We start from the raw sequence: 17,080 nt of genomic DNA, 5'->3' as shown, positions 1-17,080 counted from the left end.
GGCCACCGCAGTTCGTCTCACTCCATCTGGGTCTCAGGGGCGATATTCCGGGGGACCCCATCGGGAGCGCGACCGCGCCCTGAGGGGACACGCACTCCTTTTCTCGGCGGAGGCAGCGTGCTCGCCGGGGCTTGCTGCGTCCTACAAGACGTGCTGACGTCGCGGAGGGCCGGCAGTCGGCGCGGGAGCGGCCGGCGCGCGCACGCGTGTGTGTGTGTGTGTGTCTGTGTGTGGTGTGCGCGCGCGCTGGCTGCCGCTTGAGGCGGTGGGGCGCGGGCAGCCGGGCTGTGCCGGTCTTAGGGCGGCGACCGCCGCAGCAGCCGGACAGCCCCAGCGTCCGTCCCCGGGAGAAAAGGGCCTGGGCGGCCGAAACAAGCTAGGGACTATGGGGAACACCGGACTCCACACCTCTCCCGGCCGCGCGTCTAGCTCCAGGGGCGCACAGTGACGGCAGTGCCGAGGCCGCTTCAACCAGAGACCCCCGCGGCCGGCGTCGGGCCGGGCCAGGCCATGAGGAGGGGCCGGGCCAGGCCTCGCTGACACCAGCTCCGAGCGGCGGCCTCTCTCCTCCTGCCCCTCGTTTTTTCCGCCCCGGCCTCTCGGCATGAGCGTCCGACCGGGCCCGGGGCCGCTGCAGCCCCAGTCCCATCGCCCGCGGGCGCATCCCAGGTCCGCGGGTCCCCGGTGCTGACCACCACCACCACCACCAGTACCACCGCACCGTACCGCGCTGCTGCCAGCTCGCTGCATGCCCCCGGGGGGCGCGGCCATGGAGGTGGTGGGAGACTTCGAGTACAGCAAGAGGGACCTCGTGGGACACGGGGCCTTCGCCGTGGTCTTCCGGGGGCGGCATCGCCAGGTGAGCGCTTGCCTGCCCAAGCCGGCCGACCCCGGGGCGGCGAGGCCCAGGGCGCCTGGGCCCACAAGTCCGGACTGGGTGGTTTTTGAAACTCTGAGAAGCTACAGAGAAGGCTTGATCTCTTTTCCCTTACCCCACCCCGAACTTGGCCAGCGGCCCCGGGCCTGCCATTGTGCGCGCTGTCAGTGCCACGGGGTTTGTTTTGATGTTGGCGAGAGGGGATTGTTTTGAGGCCGGAGCCGCTAGGCAGCGCTCCACCTACCGACCGACCGGCCGGCCGCCGGCCCATTGATGTCCCCTGCTTGTCAAGGGTGCTGGGTAACCAGAGTGCGCTTGGGGTGGAGATGGGGGCTGGGAGTTCATCCAGTGTGGAAGTAATTCTGCACTCCAAATGACTGCATAGCTCCTTGCGCATCTCGAGGCTCAAGCGTGGCTGGAGCTTTTTTTTTTTTTCCCTCCTCCGCCCTGGGCTTCCAGAGGTTGTCGCCTGAGAGGTTGATCATTGCACGCCTAGTGGAGAACAGGGCCAGTGTCCCACTGGCCTCGGGCTGTTCCCAGCTAGAAGGAATCTCCCCAAAGTTGGTTGCCCTACAACCCCGACAAGTCCCAACCCCCACCCCCACCCCCACCCCCCACTCCCCCGCTGTTGGGTTGCGCGGGATCCCAGTGGAAAAAAGATGGTTAATTTTTCAGGCCAAGTAAACATGAACACATGTTCAAGCCTTTGAGAAAAAAAAAAAATACTCTTTTTGCTGTTTCGCAAGTAGGGTCAGCCGAGGTTTTAGAATCTAAAGAATTTTGAAAGGCTTGGCAGTGTTGATTGGTGCCAAGGGACGTGTTGAAAGGAGGCTGTCTTTGTTGTTTATTGGATGAGGTGGTAACTGCCTCTCGTTTACGATGGGAATAACTTGGAGAGATTAAGGGACACACAATCCTGCCAGGCTAACCAGCGCTTATTTCCAGTTACACATGTCACCTTCCAGGTTCACATCCGCATATTCCTGTACCTTTCAGGTGGTTTGTTAACTGTCTCTTCTGGTTTGCATTGAATGCTGGTCTCCCTGTGGTCTTAATGCCTATTATTTTTACTAGCTGTGTTGTGTGGAACATTGGCTAGCTACACTGTAATTTAGGAAATCATTGAGGTTCTGTTCCCCCCCACACACACCCCCAGTGCTGTATGTACATTTATTTGCTAAAACCATCTCTGTGCTTAGAGGATTTTTTTTGGGGGGGGGGGAGTCTTGTTTTTTGTTTTTCCCCCTGCTGACTTGTTTCTGTGAATTAACTTCCAGGAGTAACTCTGTTTTTCCCTTTCAGAAAACAGACTGGGAGGTAGCTATTAAAAGTATTAATAAAAAGAACTTGTCAAAATCACAGATACTGCTTGGGAAGGAAATTAAAATCTTAAAGGTAGGGTACCTTATGTAACATTTCGTGTTGGTTTAAACATTCTGCTAAGTTAAACCGCTGCATGATGATGACCTTTGCAATGTGACAGTTGGTTCCAAGTTGGAGAGATTGAGGCTGCTGTTCATTTTTTGGTGCTCAGTTCATCGAAACATTGAGTTCTCTGAAGCTGTAGTTAAGAATAAATATTTGGCTCTTGGGCCAGATGTTGGTTGGAGGGATTCTAAGAAGACTGTTTTTAAGTTTTGTTTTTTTTTTAAATTTTTTTTTCTTTCTCCTAGTCTTGTGTTAATGTTTGACAAGAGGCACACACACTTTGTTTAGCTTTTCTATTGATTCTAATTCAAAAAAAATTTGGGGAGGGGTGGGGAAGATGGAGGACTCGTATTCTTTTCTTTTTTTGTAATAAATTGAAGAAAGATACTTTTCTTGGGAGTGGTGCTTTTAAATCACTCACAGAATAATCCAAATAAGATGGTTTGAGGGGAAAAAACATTTCATGGTGACATAGATTTGAAAGATCCTTTTTTACTAAATACTTCTTGGACAGTCACAAAACATTTGACTCAAATGATCCCAGTCTTGGCGTTCCAGTATTTCCAAACTAATGTAATCGTAGAACCCTCATTTAACCTTTAGCCGACTTTCGTCAAAGCTCTATGGTGATCTCTTTGATAACAGTTATAGTTCTGAGTTAAGAATTACACTTTGTTTTCTTTTAGCCAGATAATGTGCTTTTTAAAAAGTTTGGTATTTTATATCTCTGTTGTTACTAGAAAGTGAATATTAAAGTTAGCAAGCTGTTAGGAAAATCAAAACCATGCTATCTATAGGGCATAATTGGTAAACCAAATTTGCTTAATTGGTCAGGAGTCTAAAAGCTGATGATGGTGCAAAACTCCCCAGGATCTAAGAAAAGTTAACCAGGCACCATGCTTCTTGTGCTTAATAGGTTGAATTGTTATAGCCTGGGTCTAGAGGTGTACTGTGCTGTAATTGTAGGTGTTTATTTTTTTGTATTTTAATTTGCATATTGAAATGTATTAAGACGATTAGACTACAAATATTTTTTCAATTTCCTTAACAGGAACTTCAGCATGAAAATATTGTAGCACTCTATGATGTTCAGGTACCTTATTTTGATTTTTTTTTAATTTAAAAACTTTGAAAAAAATTGTTATATAAAAACAAATGTATCTCAATAGAAATAAACGACCTTAGTTTTTTTGAGCAGATGTACAGCTTGATTTATGTATTTATTAATTACAACATTGTTTAAAATAGCACAGGACAGTAGGCTGAAATGATGGGTTGCGTGAGTAAACTTGCTAACAATTGCTAATGTAGGGGGATTGTTGTTGGAGGCTGTGTAGAGGAATATTGGTACTGGACCTTGTATTTCTGTGATAAAGAAGACTATTGTAGGCTCTTGAAAATTAAATAGAGCTTTTTTTCTTGTTATGAAAGCAATACTTACAAATTGTAGAAATGCTAGAAAAGAAAATGGATAAAAACAAGGACACTATACGTACTGGTCACCCCGCTGTTGAGTGGCATTCTTTTTCTGGAGGAAGAAGGTCTGGTTCTGAAGTCCTCTGCTATAATGTAGAATTTCTCTATTGTCCAAGTAACTCTTCTAAGTCGTCTCAGGAGCCCAACTTTGGACAAAATTGACCATTTCCTGGGTGGAGCACCGTTGTCAATTGTTTTCATTGTTTCATCGTTGTAAAATGAAGTAGGAGGTACATGGTTAGTGGCTGCAGTGTGTTGAGCAGTTCTCTGTCACATGCGAGAGTCAGCCTTGGCTAGGGTGGTGGTCACCATGTGAGACCCGCTCAGGGAACAGCGGATTCATTGCTTCCTTCCCAGAAAGCCGGGCATGCCAGGGGGCACAACTCTCATGACTTCTTTCCTCTGATCTGACTCATCTGAGCGATTGAATTCCAACAAAGGACCATCTTTTGTGATTCTTCTATATGTATTTCTAGCTGACCCCTTTGCTATATTCACTTGATCACTCAGTTATCCACTTTGCAAACTTTTGGGTCACTACTATGTGCCCAGGGATCGTTCTGAGTATAGGAAATGAAGCAGTAAATAAAACCAAGTATCTGATGTTAGTGGGGTGACACAAAATAGCCTAGTTTACATGACCATTTTAAAAATGTATTCAATTTCATGTGCTTTTATCATAACACAAATACTCAAGCTCATAAGGTGTTTAGGTTTGTCTCATAACAAACAGTATGTACTTTTTGGGCATATGCCTGCTTGCTTCAAGTTTAATTTCTAAAACTGGAATTAGCAAGTCAAATAGCATGCACAGCTTTAACATTTCTGACTGGAGAGTATGAAATTTTACAGAATATGCACGTGCTGTGGGGTATATTTTACTGCTTGTTCAAATAGGTGTGATTCCTTCCTGTGAGAACTATAGAAAAGTTTAGAAAGAAAGGTGAGTGAGTGTTTGGCTCACTGGGTTAAGACCATGGCATCCTGTATCCGAATTGCTGGGCTCCACCTCCCATTCCACTCTCTTACTAGTTCACACCTCGGAGGCCGCAGGTGATGGCTCCAGTACTCAGGGTGCTGCCAATCAGCCATGAGGAGACCTGCAACGAGTTGATTTAAATAGAAAAAGGAGAAGAACTTACATCAAAACGAATCTGCCTGGTAGTCTCTGGTTGAGGTGTTTGATCTTCTCAGAGCTGTTTATGTCATTTGTCTTAGTCTCTCTCTATATCAAGAGCATCAAATAGTGCAAGTCCGTTCCTCGTACACAATTGTGACATAGGATCAACTCTTCGTTTCCCCTTCTTGGGAATACAGAAAACTCTGACAAGACAGGGTAGATGTTGCTTTTAGGGCAGAAGATAGATCATTTCTATGTAATTGTAAAAATAACATAACCATGGTGAAAATAAACATTGTAAAAATGATAAATTAAAAGAGAAATGGTGGAGTCAGCAAGTTGCTGCCACTGGGGATGTCTGTGTTCCATGCCCGCGTGCCAGTTCAGTGCTGGCTCCTTGGCTTCTGCTCGCCTTGCCGCCAGTGCCAGTTCAGTCCTGGCTCCTTGGCTTCTGCTCGCCTTACCGCCAGTGCACTTGGAAGCAGCAAATGAAAGCTTGAGGGCTGGACTCCTGCCGCTCTTGTGGGAGGCTTGGCTGGAGTTCATGGCTCCCGTCTTTAGCCTGGCTGTTGGATGTTGTGATCATTTGGCAAGTGAACAGGTATGAAAGATTCTCTCTGTCGCCGTCTTGCTGTGTCTTTAAAAAGAAGTAATAGCAGTTCTGTAAGGTAATTGCTATTTGGTGTGTTTCTTTTAGAATTTTGTAAATTAATCTGTAGCCAAATACTTAATTTTTAAAAAAAAGCTTTTTAAAATTTTTATTGGAAAAGCAGATATACAGAGAGGAGGAGACAGAGAGGAAGATCTTCCATCCGATGGTTCATTCCCCAAATAGCCGCCACGGCTGGAGTTGAGCCAATCCGAAGCCCAGAGCCAGGAGTTCTTCTGGGTCTCCCACATGGGTGTAGGGTCCCAAGGCTTTGGGCCGTCCTCGACTGCTTTCCCAGGCCACAAGCAGGGAGCTGAATGGGAAGCGGGGCTACCGGGATTAGAACCAGGGTTCATGTGGGATCCCGGCACGTTTAAGGCAAGGACTTTAGCTGCTATGCTATCACGCCGGGCCCCCACATACTTAATTTTAAACTTCTAGTTGTTGTTAATAGTATGTGTATGGAACTGCAACTTGTTTTAATTAAGCTTAGTGTATCTTGGATATCCTTTACAATCAGTACATTAATATACAGTTAGATGATAATTCATATACTTAAAACCCAAGTATGGCCATTTGGATTCTTACTTTTTACTATTAGAAACAGTACTTCACAGAAAACTTGTGTATGAATCTTCCTGTTGTTGTTTAACCTGCTTTATTAGAGCTTCCACTCCTGGTTCTCAGCAGCTGGGGTTGGGCTAGGCCAGAGCCTGGAAGCTGGGACTCAATTTGGGTGTTTTAAATACAGCTACTTCCATTAGCACCTGTTGTCTCCCAGGATGTGCACTGGAAGTGGGAAGCTGGAATTTATAGGAAAACAATGTCAGGACTTAAATCCAGGCAATCCAATATGTCATTATCTCAGCCAACCTCTTCTTTGCTTTTGTTCCTTAAGATTGTATTTACATTTATTTGAAAGAGTGATGAAGAGTGGTGGGAAGAGAGATCGATTTTCCATTTGTTCATTCTCTGAATGGATGCAGTGGTTGGAGCTGGGCCTGGCTTGAGGATGGGAGCTAGCAGCTGCATCTGGGTCTCCCCTATGGGTGGCAGGGGCTTCTTCCGCTGCCCTTCAAGGTGCATCAGCATGGAGTTGAGTCGGACCCAGGACCTGAACTGGACTCTACTGTGGGCTCCCATGTTGTAGGTTAAGGCGTAGCATTGCCAGTCCTCAGCCAGCTTCAGTTGAATCACTGTCAAATGCTTGCCTCTTGTCTTGCTTACAGCTCCTGTAGAATAAAGTGCTTGAAGTGAAACTGCTCTGAGATACTACCATGTTGCCTTCTGAAAGGTTAAACCAGTTTATTTTGATAATTGCATAGGGGAAAAATCTGAAGGCTTTAACCTTTAGTTTTTTGAGTCAGTGCGTTGCATATCTTGTATTTTGCATTTTTGTACTTCTCCCATGACTTTGCTGTTGCCATTCTGTGGCACTTTTGCTGTATTAATATTTTCTACTAATGTTGGGATTAGTATTTCTTGAGCCAGTTAATACAATGGTTATAAACCAAAGATGATCTTGCCCTTGTGACACAGTATACTGGGGAAGACAGCGGTAAACAATGTTCTAAGTGGCGAAAGGAAGAGTAGTTGGAGAGGTTTGGAGGGCACTTGGGGCCTGGGAGCGGGGGAGTCCAGGGCAGGCTCCCTGAAGAAGTGATGTCTCAGTAGACTCGAGGCAGGACAGAAGAAGGCTTGGCTGGGGTTGGCAGGAGAAGAGCAAGTGGGCTTCCTGAGGTGATGAAGCCACAGGAGAGATGGCTCAGAGTGAGCACCTGGCAGAAGGTCCCTGTGCCGGGGGTCAGGGGTTAGAGAGCAGGTAGGGTGATGCTGTACAGTTGCACAGGCCTCACGGGGAGTTTCATTCTGAACACCGTACATGGCCATGGAAGAGGTCTGCAGTATCCTGACTATTTTTTTTTTTAAGATTTATTTATTTTTATTGGAGAGCCAGATAGTCAGAGAGGAGGAAACACAGAAAGGAAGTTCTACTATCCACTGGCTCACTACTCAAGTGGCCACAACGGCTGGAGCTGCTCAGATCCAAAGCCAGAAGCTTCTTCTGGGTATCCCACATGGGTGCAGAGTTCCAAGGCTTTGGGCTGTCCTCTGCTGGTTTCTCAGGCCACAAGCAGCGAGCTGGATGGGAAGTGGAGCTGCCGGGATTAGAACCAGCGCCCATATGGGATCCTGTTGCGTGCAAGGCGAGGACTTAACCGCTATGCTATTACCCAGGCCCCTGATTGTTTTTCAAAAGACAGGCTTTCCTTGCATGTTCTGGGCAGGAGGTAAATATTTGGTGGGTGAATATCCCCCCTCCTGGTAATTTTAGTACAGTATAAGCAAAATGATTTATTTAAATATGGTGCAGGCCAAACTGAGACATCTGAGAAAAAGTTGAAACCCTATTTTCATCATTTTCCAAAATAATTTCCAAATGAATGAAAGGTTTAAATACATCACATAAATAATAACCATTTTGTGTAATATTTAGATGACTGAATATAACTCAAAGTACATAGAGACATTTTAAATCAGAATAATAAACCCCAACACTACAAGATTAAGGACTTAGAAACATAAATTGTTTTATGTCACATGTAAAACCCTGAACATATTGCTATGCCCAAAAAGGCACAGTAGTATGTGTCGTGCTGTGTACGGGTCTCTTGATGTTCTGTTAGCAAGAGGCCAGTCTGTATTGCTTCTGTGTAGTTGAGGAAGAGCCGGAACTAGCTCCATGATAGGAATCGGGGGAGTGGCAGAGGGTGCCTCTGAGCAGCCGGGCTTGATCACAAGTGCAGGAAGGATCTTTCAGGGCAGTTGGAAATGTTACACACTTGGATTGGTGGAGTAGATGCGCTGCTCTATACCTTTGCTACAGCTCGCCACGGAGTTGTATGTTTAAATTAATGTTTATGCAAATTACATCCCAGTAGATGCAAAAAGGGGCAGTTGGCAAATAATAGTTTGAAAAATACTTGCAACAAATAATAGGCAGGGCCTGGCGGTGTGGCCTAGCGGCTTAAGTCCTCACCTTGAACGCACCAGGATCCCATATGGGTGCCAGTTCTAATCCCGGCAGCCCCACTTCCCATCCAACTCCCTGCCTGTGGCCTGGGAAAGCAGTTGAGGAAGGCCCAAAGCCTTGGGACCCTGCACTCATGTGGGATACCCAGAAGAAGTTCGTGGATCCTGGCTTCGGATCGGCATAACATCGGCTGTTGTGCTCACTTGGGGTGTGAATCATCGGATGGAAGATCTTTGTCTCTCCTCCTCTCTGTATATCTGACTTTCCAATAAATAAATAAATATTAAAAAAAACAAATAATAGGCAGATAGCGCTGAATCACTTAAATCCTCTGATAAATTGGTGAGGAAAAGGGAGTCAAAAAAGTAAGAAAAGCATGAGAATTGTCGGTTTTCAGAATAAACGTAAAAGTAGCTAATAAATGAACTAGTAGGAGAAGGTAAATTAGGATAACGATGACACTTTTTACTCATCTAATTGGTGAAGGTAGCATAGTGGATCAGGACACTGCTTGTGATGCTTCATTTCCTGTCCAGCGCTGGAAAAAGCAGCCAGGGATACCCAAGTCCTTAGACCCCTGCAACCCACGTGGGAGACCTGGACAAGACTCCTGCCTTTGTCTGACTTAGCCGGCCCCAGCTGTTGTAGCCATCTGGGAAGTAAACCTCTCTACCTTTCTCCTCCTCTTTCACTTTTCTTTTTTAAATAAAAGTACCAAGGTGTCAGCATTTGCTTAGTTGTCAAGATTCCAGGTAGGATGCCCCCATCCCATATCCTGTTGCCTGGGTTGAAGTACCATTTCCGCCCAATTCCAGCTTGAGGAGTGAAACAGCAGATGGGCACTCTCTCTGCCTCTCCGATAAACAGAGCAAAGTTTTAAATAAATGACTCCTCTGGTTTTTTAAGAACAGTAATATTTAATAGCGGAATTGGTTGGGATTCCCGTGAGTATTGTATTCTCCTGTGTCTGTCACTTGTAGAAATGTGAGTTGTTAAGCCACTTCTGGATTACTGTCTGGTAATTCCCTTTTCTGCCCTTTTGCTTTATTTTTCCGCAAAAAATATTTCCAACTTGCCTCAAGAGGGATCCTGTTGGGGCAGGCCAGCGTGTGCTGTCCCTCCTTCTGGAGCCTTGCAGTGTTCCTCAGCTCTGTCAGAGTAAAAGCCACAGTGCTGTTACTGCAGCCCAGCCGGTTCGGCAGGACTCCTCTGGCTGCTTCTGCTCAGACACCTGCCTCCCCATGGTTCCCAGGATACCCTGGAACCTGGCCCTGGGCCTTCTCCTCCTGGAGGTCCTTATCCATGTCCTGTGTTCTCAGGGAGGCCCTCTTGAGCCTCCACAACATTGCAGTCGCCTCTTCCCGCACTCGAGCATTCTTCCAGCATTCTCGAGCTTTCTTCCATACTTTACCCCAAAGCACTGAGCACCCTCTCACATGTTGTATCTACTTCTTTTGTTTGTTGTTAGAATTTAAGCTTCAGGAGAACAGGGCACTTAAATTTCATCATTTATTGCTAACAAATAGCTCGTACCTAACTAGGGTCTTGTAATGTACTCGGTAATTGAAAAATAGTTGAATAAAGAGGAATATCTGTTTCCATTGCAAATGGATATCCCTTTTACTGAGCAGCCATGAATTCCTGGCCTTGCATTTCATAGACATTAAAGTGTGGGACCTGTCCAGTAATTACTAATGCAGCATTACTTAATGTGTCTATAGAAACAAGTAAATGTCCCTTAGTAAATGAATAGTTGAATAAATAGTGGTATAGTCACATACAGAAATTGAGGAGATTAGCACATATGGTCTGGAAAAGTTGGGGAGATGTTTAAGAGAGAGAATTGATAGGACTTGGATACTCAGGCTGCAGGGGGTGGTGGAGGGAACTCAAAATGGATAATTCTTTACTGTATATCAGTATTTTTCTACTTTGGACTTTTTTTTAGTTGGTTTAATCTGATTTTAACCTCTTTTTTTTTTAATACATGGAAGTATATAGTAAAATGGCTTGTAGGTTTCTTGTCATTGAAGGATTTCTCCACCCCCACCCTGCAATTATAAAAATGTCCCCATGTTTGGTTTTGTTTTTTGTTTTTTGTTTTTTTGCTAGCACTTTTAGTTCAGTTTTTTTATTTACATGTTACTTTCCAGAACTTATGTGCAAAGGAATGATGTAAGGATTCAACTGTTTTCCAGGAAGCCTGGCAGGTTATCCAAGGCTCTTATTCTGATGATAACTATAGAAGAGCATTTCTTCTTTAGGACTGTTGAAATGAGTATTTAGGCAATTTGAAGAATTATGGGGAAATCAGGTTCAGATTAGGTGGGTACTTGAGATCAGTGTGGTACCTCTAGATGGTTTGGCAATCTTTGGTGTAATTAGTGCTCTTGACTGTGTATTAAGGAAGAGATTTTTCCACAAACTTTTGTTGTCTTATGTCAGATCAGTAAGCTAGAACTGACTTTCATAAGATTTTAAGAGCTTTATCTGTGATGATCTGTATGTTTATGTCTTCCCAGAATTGATGAGTTGACATTACTCCTCCTCAAGGAGATGGTACTGGGGGATGTGGTTTGGAGAGCAGAGCCCTCACTTGTTGAGTCAGTGCCTGTAGAGCCACCTCACCCCCCCCAGTCATCTGTGCGTGGCTGTTACTGGACAGCTCCCACCAGACACCCATTCTTGTCTGTGCCTTGATGGACTTTCAGCTTCTAGTTTTGTAAGAAAACAAATTCCTGTTACTGATTTACCTCTCTCAGTGGGTGAGAGATTATGGTCAGAATGAGCAAAGAAGTGACCTATGAAGAAGAGCTCTGGGTGGAAAGAAGGAAAGCTTCTTTGAAAGCAAAGAGTGCTTTGAAATGGACTAGACTTAGGATCTTGAGCAGGCCATTTCTTCTTCCATGTTAATAGCTCTCCTCACTAAAGTGGGGATATTCCCAGCTCTGCTTATTTATAGAATGCTCTGAGACTGTCTAGTGCCAGGTCACCCCAGGGGCAATAAACCTGAGGATTTGTTTTTTTTCTTGTTTGCCCTTATCTTTTCCTCTGAGATAACCTACAGAAGTTAGGTGAATTGGCGATGAACTAAGAAATATGGAAGTGAGATGTAAGGCAGTCGCTCTCAGGAACCAAGAAGTTTTCTTTAGAGTCTTTTCCTTGTTGCCTCTTTTCTTTTGCTATGTGTCGTACACTTGGTTTTTCCATTTCGGCTTCTAGGCATGTGAATTCTCAAAGAACCTGCTGGCTTGGTTCCATTGATTTTATTGTTTTTGAAATTATAGTAATAGGACCTTAATATAGTTTAGATGGTCTACCCATATACAAAGTAAAAAAGAGACGCCCCTTGACCCTTTTTTATTTCTTTTTCCCAGAATAAGCCATTGTTGTCTATCCTCTGGGTCTTTGTTTTCTTTTAAATCTCTATATTCATGCATCCATTGCTTTCAACATTTTTATAAATAAGTGCAGCATTAAAAAAAAAAATCGCCTGTTCCCGAGGGCATATTCCAAAGCAGTGCCTCCTAGCTATGTTATTTTTGCATCTGCTGTACTCCGGTGCCCCATAAGAGAATAGGCAGAAGGAATGAACATGTCTCATTGCTGTGGTTCCTCCTTTAAGCCTCTTTACTGTTCCTTTGTGTTGAATCAGATCTTGCATGGATTAACTCTAGGACAAGTTTCTGGATCATAGGATGTATGTAGGCCCAGCCCGTGAGTTGCCTACCAATAGTTGCTGTGCATTCCTTGGCAGCTCCACATCTTTGTTAGTACTTCAGAATTTTAGTTATTCTGGTGAGGAATATAATTGGGATTTTAATTAGTATTTTCCTGATAATTACTAATTTTAGTACATTTTGTGAATTAATTAGCCACTTAAGTGTTTTTTAATTGCCTTGTGAGTTTTTTGTTTTCCTGTTGATTAGCTTATTTATTTTTTTAATTATTTGAAAGGTATAGAGAGGGTAAGAGACAGATTTCCCAACCTTTGGCTTAACTGCAGATGCCCACACAGCTGGGCTGAAGGAAAGGCCTGCACTTCCATCCGGGTCTCCCACTCAGGTGAGAGGAACTTGGGTGCTTGAACCATCGCCTGCTGCCCCCCAAGGTGTGCAGTAGAAGAAGCTGGACTTAGGAACTGGAGTGAGGATCTGAACCTAGGTACCCTCAATACTGACACCCAGGATCACCCACAGGGACTTTTAAAAATAATTACTTGTTCTTGTATGTTGGTTACCTTTTGTTATTAATTTATTCTTTACATACGTGAGTTGTGGCCACAGTCCTTTGCAGATACATGTATTGAAAATGATTTATCCCACACGGTTACTTGCCTTTTCATTTCCTTAATGACTTATTTTGATGAACAGAGTTTCTTTAAAATAAAAAATTGATTATTATTTATTTCAAAGGCAGAATGACAAAAAAGGAGAGATCAGAAGACCTTCTGTCTGCTGGTTCACTTCCCAAATGGCTGTACCAGCCAAGTCTGGGTCAGGCTGCAGCCAGGAGTCTGGAACTCCATCTGAGTTTCCTGCATAATGCAGGTGCCCACGGATTTTAGTCTCTCTCAGTCACGTTAGAAAGGTGCTGGATTGGAAGCAGAACAGTGGATTTAAGCCCGAGTTCTGATACGGGATGCCAGTGTTTCAGGTGCTGCACCTTAACCTGTATACCACAATTCTGGCCCCTAAACAGATACTCCCGTTTTTCCCCTTAATACATTTATTTTTCATTTTAAAAGGTTTTATTTCCGTTTGAATAGCACACATGCGCAGAGAGGAGAGGCAGAGATCCATCCTCCACCTGCTGGTTCACTCCCCAGATGCCTGCAGTGGCCGGAGCTGAGTGAGTCTGAAGCCAGGAGCCTCCTCCAGGCCACATCACCTGAGCCATCCTCTGCTGCTTCACAGGCCACTAGCAGGACGCTGGGTTGCAAGTGGAGCAGCTGTGCCCTTATGGGATGCTGGTGACAGAGATCAGTCTACTACTACACCATGGTGCTAGCCCAGTGTTTTTTCTTTTTTCTTTTCTTTTTCTTTTTTAACATTTTATTCATTAATTTTGGAAATGTACAGAGAAACAGACAGGGACAACTCTCACATAGAGTTTCACTCCCCAGATGCCTGCAGCAGTTTGGACTGGGCTAGACCAAGGTTAGGAGTCTGGAGCTCAGACTGAGTCTTACAGAAGTGACAGGGACCATAGCACCTGAGCTGTTACCTGCTATCTCTCAGGGTGCACGTCAGCAGGAGGCTGGATCAGAATTAGTATAGGATGCTGGTGTGTCTCACTGCTGTACCAAATGCCCATCCTTTTCCTATTCCCCTCCCCCTCCCATTTTTTATTGTTTAAAAGCTTTTTGGTTTAACTTTTATACTTGTGCAGGTCATAATGTAATCTTTCAACACGTGCTTAATTGCAAACTGGTTAAACCAGGGTATTGGTGTCTCTACCTCCCTACCCTTTCCCCATGTTTGCAGCCTACCAGCTCCTCTTTGAGGTCTTTATGTAGTAAATAGTATGTTATTGTGAAACTCAGTTGCTTCACTGTGTGGAACACTGGAACCTGGCTTCCGGCTATGTTCTTGGTACCCTTGGATCTCCCCCCAGCTCTCTCCCCAACTTTTCCCAGTCTCTAGTAGCCAGTATTTTAAGTTCAGTTTAACTTTGTCTTTAATTTCCGCATGGGAGAGAGAATATGTAGACAGCTGACCCGTAGTTCTTGTGGTTCAGAGCAATCACCATTTTACTTTCTCCCTCTGAAAAATTAAAAAAATATATATATTTAAAACATATATGCACTACAGTATACTTTGGTTTTCACAAAACTTAAAATAGGAATTTGAGAGAATACAGAAAACTCATCAGATCAGTTTCTTGAAATCCTGGAACATGTCGGGATCATGTGAGGAAACATCTTCCTTTTGCCAGCAATCCTCTGTTCATGGGTTGACCGCAATAAATATAAACACTAGAAAAATAAAAACACCAGATGACCTGGGTCACGTGTTCCAGAAATCAGATTATGCATTTAGAGTGGATAGAGGGGATTAGAAGTCATTTTGTGACTGAGTCATAGACTTTTCAAAGTGAATGTGCTTGCCTGAGGACAAAAGAACCCTTCTCTTTGAACAAGTGGCAAATGTACCATGCTTTCAGTCTTAAATATTATTTTAGGTCAATTGTAAACAAGAGAGAGATTTCTCTCTAATTCTTTTCACACAGAATTGAACTTTTTCAGGACTTGTATTGGCGTTAGTCAGAATTTGGGTTGACTTTGAAAAGGAGTTGCTTTAAGCTTTGTGTTAGGAATATTAGTTTCACTTTTGAATGGATTTTGTGATTTCATCTTGCTAAGTTAATCACATACAAGTGTACTATTGTTTAAATACCATACTTTTTTGCTTACTTTTTTTCTAATCTAAGTGGCATGCATTTACTTTTCAGGAATTACCCAACTCTGTCTTTCTTGTGATGGAGGTATGTAGAATACAAGCTTTTGTTTCATTTTTTTTACATTGCCTTTGATTAATCTGCACTTTAAAATTGACAGATTATGATATGAAAATATGAGTTAATAAAATCAATTCAGGATCTGATTTTCATTTAAGGAATGTAAAATTAAAAATTTTTGATTTTATAATTATATTTTTAGACTAGACTTATGTTATATGCAAATAGATAATTAAAGTTAACTGAGAATGGACTGAGTTAATGTTGAGGCACTGACTGTAATAACTTTTTCTTTTTAATATCAGTATTGCAATGGTGGAGACCTGGCAGATTATTTACAAGGTAATTTTGTGTGTGTGTGTGTGTGCGTGTGTGTGTGTCTGTGTGTTCAATATAGGTCGTACTTCAGTCTGTTTAATCCACAAAAAGTACTTCTGAAATGTGCTGTCCTTGCTTCCTGCACTTTATATAGACATTCAACAACTATTTTTGTATTTGTTTAACATGTAGCCACTTTTTACTAACCAACAGTTTGTTGTGGTTTTGTTCTTAAATTTACTTGTTTGTAAATACTACCTTTTCTCTGTGTGTCTGACACTGCTTAAGAGATGAATCTGCTCCCCAAGAGGAAAGAAGCCAAATTTAATTTGTTTTGTTCTTCAAAAGACATAATTGAGTTGCCATTGGGGAACCTTTTATTTCTTCCAGACAGAAAAATCTTAGTGGAAGAATACATTTATGTGAACGTAGCTTGCAATTTAAAAAATCCAGCAACATCACAAGGAACTAAAGGTGGTACTGAAATTATTCCTGGCTCTGCAGTAGGATTTTAGTGCCAGAAGGTACTTGAAATTCTGAAGGCAAAATGTATACGTTGTAGTTTATGAAGCTTCAGATCAAACTGTGTCCCTCTAAAGAATTTTCTTTGATCATATTTTTAAAAAAATTGAGAGAGATTTACCACTTGCTGGCTCACTGTGGAGACAGCTGCAGTGTCTGAGTGTGTAGGGAGGAGAGAACTCGGTCCAGTCCTCCCACATGGATGGCAGGAGCCCATGACTGGAAGCTTCCTGCTAGCTCCAGAGGTTTGCATTAGCAGGAGCTGGAGCCTGGGTTCTAACCCAGCTCTGCAGTGTGTTATGTGGATATCTTAACTGGTGGCTTACCCTTTAGGCTAACCATTTCATCCTAATGTTTGAAAATGAAACAAATTATTTGTTTTCATTTTATTTGATCAGTTGAGAGAGTGAGTCTTCCATTCACTAGGTCATCCCCCAGGTGTCTGCGACAAGCCAGGGCATAGCCACGTTGAAGCCATGAGCCTGCAGTTCTGTGGTGTCACCTACGTGGATGGCAGGAGACTTAAGCCATTAACAGCCATGTCTCCAGGGTACGCATTAGCAGGAATCTGAACTGGAAACAGAGTAGCTGGAACTCAGACCAGGCTGTCCCACATAGGATGCAGGCATCTTAAGCAGAGACTTAGCTGCTGAGCAAGAAGCCCATCCCTGAAAATTTGTTCAGTCATGGAAATTTATTTTATTTGAAGATGATGAGGGCCCAATGTCATTTGATGTTATTATGAAGATTTTGAAATCATAACATTTTGGTTGTTCCAGATATTAATACTATTATTTTTATTTTTAATTACAAATGGAAAGATTATATAAAACACATTATAGTAATTGTATGGACAAAAATATGTTTGCAATATTGAATCAAAGATTAAATTTTTCATGTAGATGCAAGGAATTATGTTTGTGATATTTAGATCCATTTTAATATATAAATATATATAATATATACAGATCCATGCTTACTATATTTGTGTGATTCAGTTTCAGGCCTTTTTGTAAAGTTTTTGTTCCAAATGTGCTTTCTTGTTTAATCCTCGTAACACTCTGTCATGTCTCTTGCCAGCTTTAAGAGCTGAGAAATTGGACACGGGAGATTTATCTTCCAGGGTCATAAAGTGAGTGGAGGAGCTGCGATTTGAACAAGGGCTGCCTAATAAATAAAGCTGTGAAACATTCGCAC

The 17,080-nt window shown here is 43.2% G+C and overlaps 1 protein-coding gene across 1 annotated transcript in view; it reads left to right on the top strand.

Moving 5' to 3' along the window:
- Positions 1 to 223: 223 nt before the first annotated feature.
- ULK2 (unc-51 like autophagy activating kinase 2) overlaps positions 224 to 17,080 on the top strand; it is a 69,688-nt gene continuing 52,831 nt past the window's right edge. The window contains exons 1-5 of the mRNA XM_041000213.1: positions 224 to 859; positions 2,180 to 2,272; positions 3,357 to 3,398; positions 15,038 to 15,070; positions 15,349 to 15,385. Coding sequence (XP_040856147.1) covers positions 749 to 859; positions 2,180 to 2,272; positions 3,357 to 3,398; positions 15,038 to 15,070; positions 15,349 to 15,385 — 316 coding nt within the window. The 5' untranslated portion in view covers positions 224 to 748. The remainder of the gene's footprint in view (positions 860 to 2,179; positions 2,273 to 3,356; positions 3,399 to 15,037; positions 15,071 to 15,348; positions 15,386 to 17,080) is intronic.

The sequence above is a fragment of the Ochotona curzoniae genome, unplaced genomic scaffold, assembly GCF_017591425.1.
Source record: "Ochotona curzoniae isolate NIBS_2020 unplaced genomic scaffold, NIBS_Ocur_1.0 scaffold_2453, whole genome shotgun sequence".
Taxonomy (NCBI): domain Eukaryota; kingdom Metazoa; phylum Chordata; class Mammalia; order Lagomorpha; family Ochotonidae; genus Ochotona; species Ochotona curzoniae.
The sequence above is the reverse complement of the archived record's forward strand: the minus strand, read 5'-3'. Positions and strand labels throughout refer to the sequence as shown.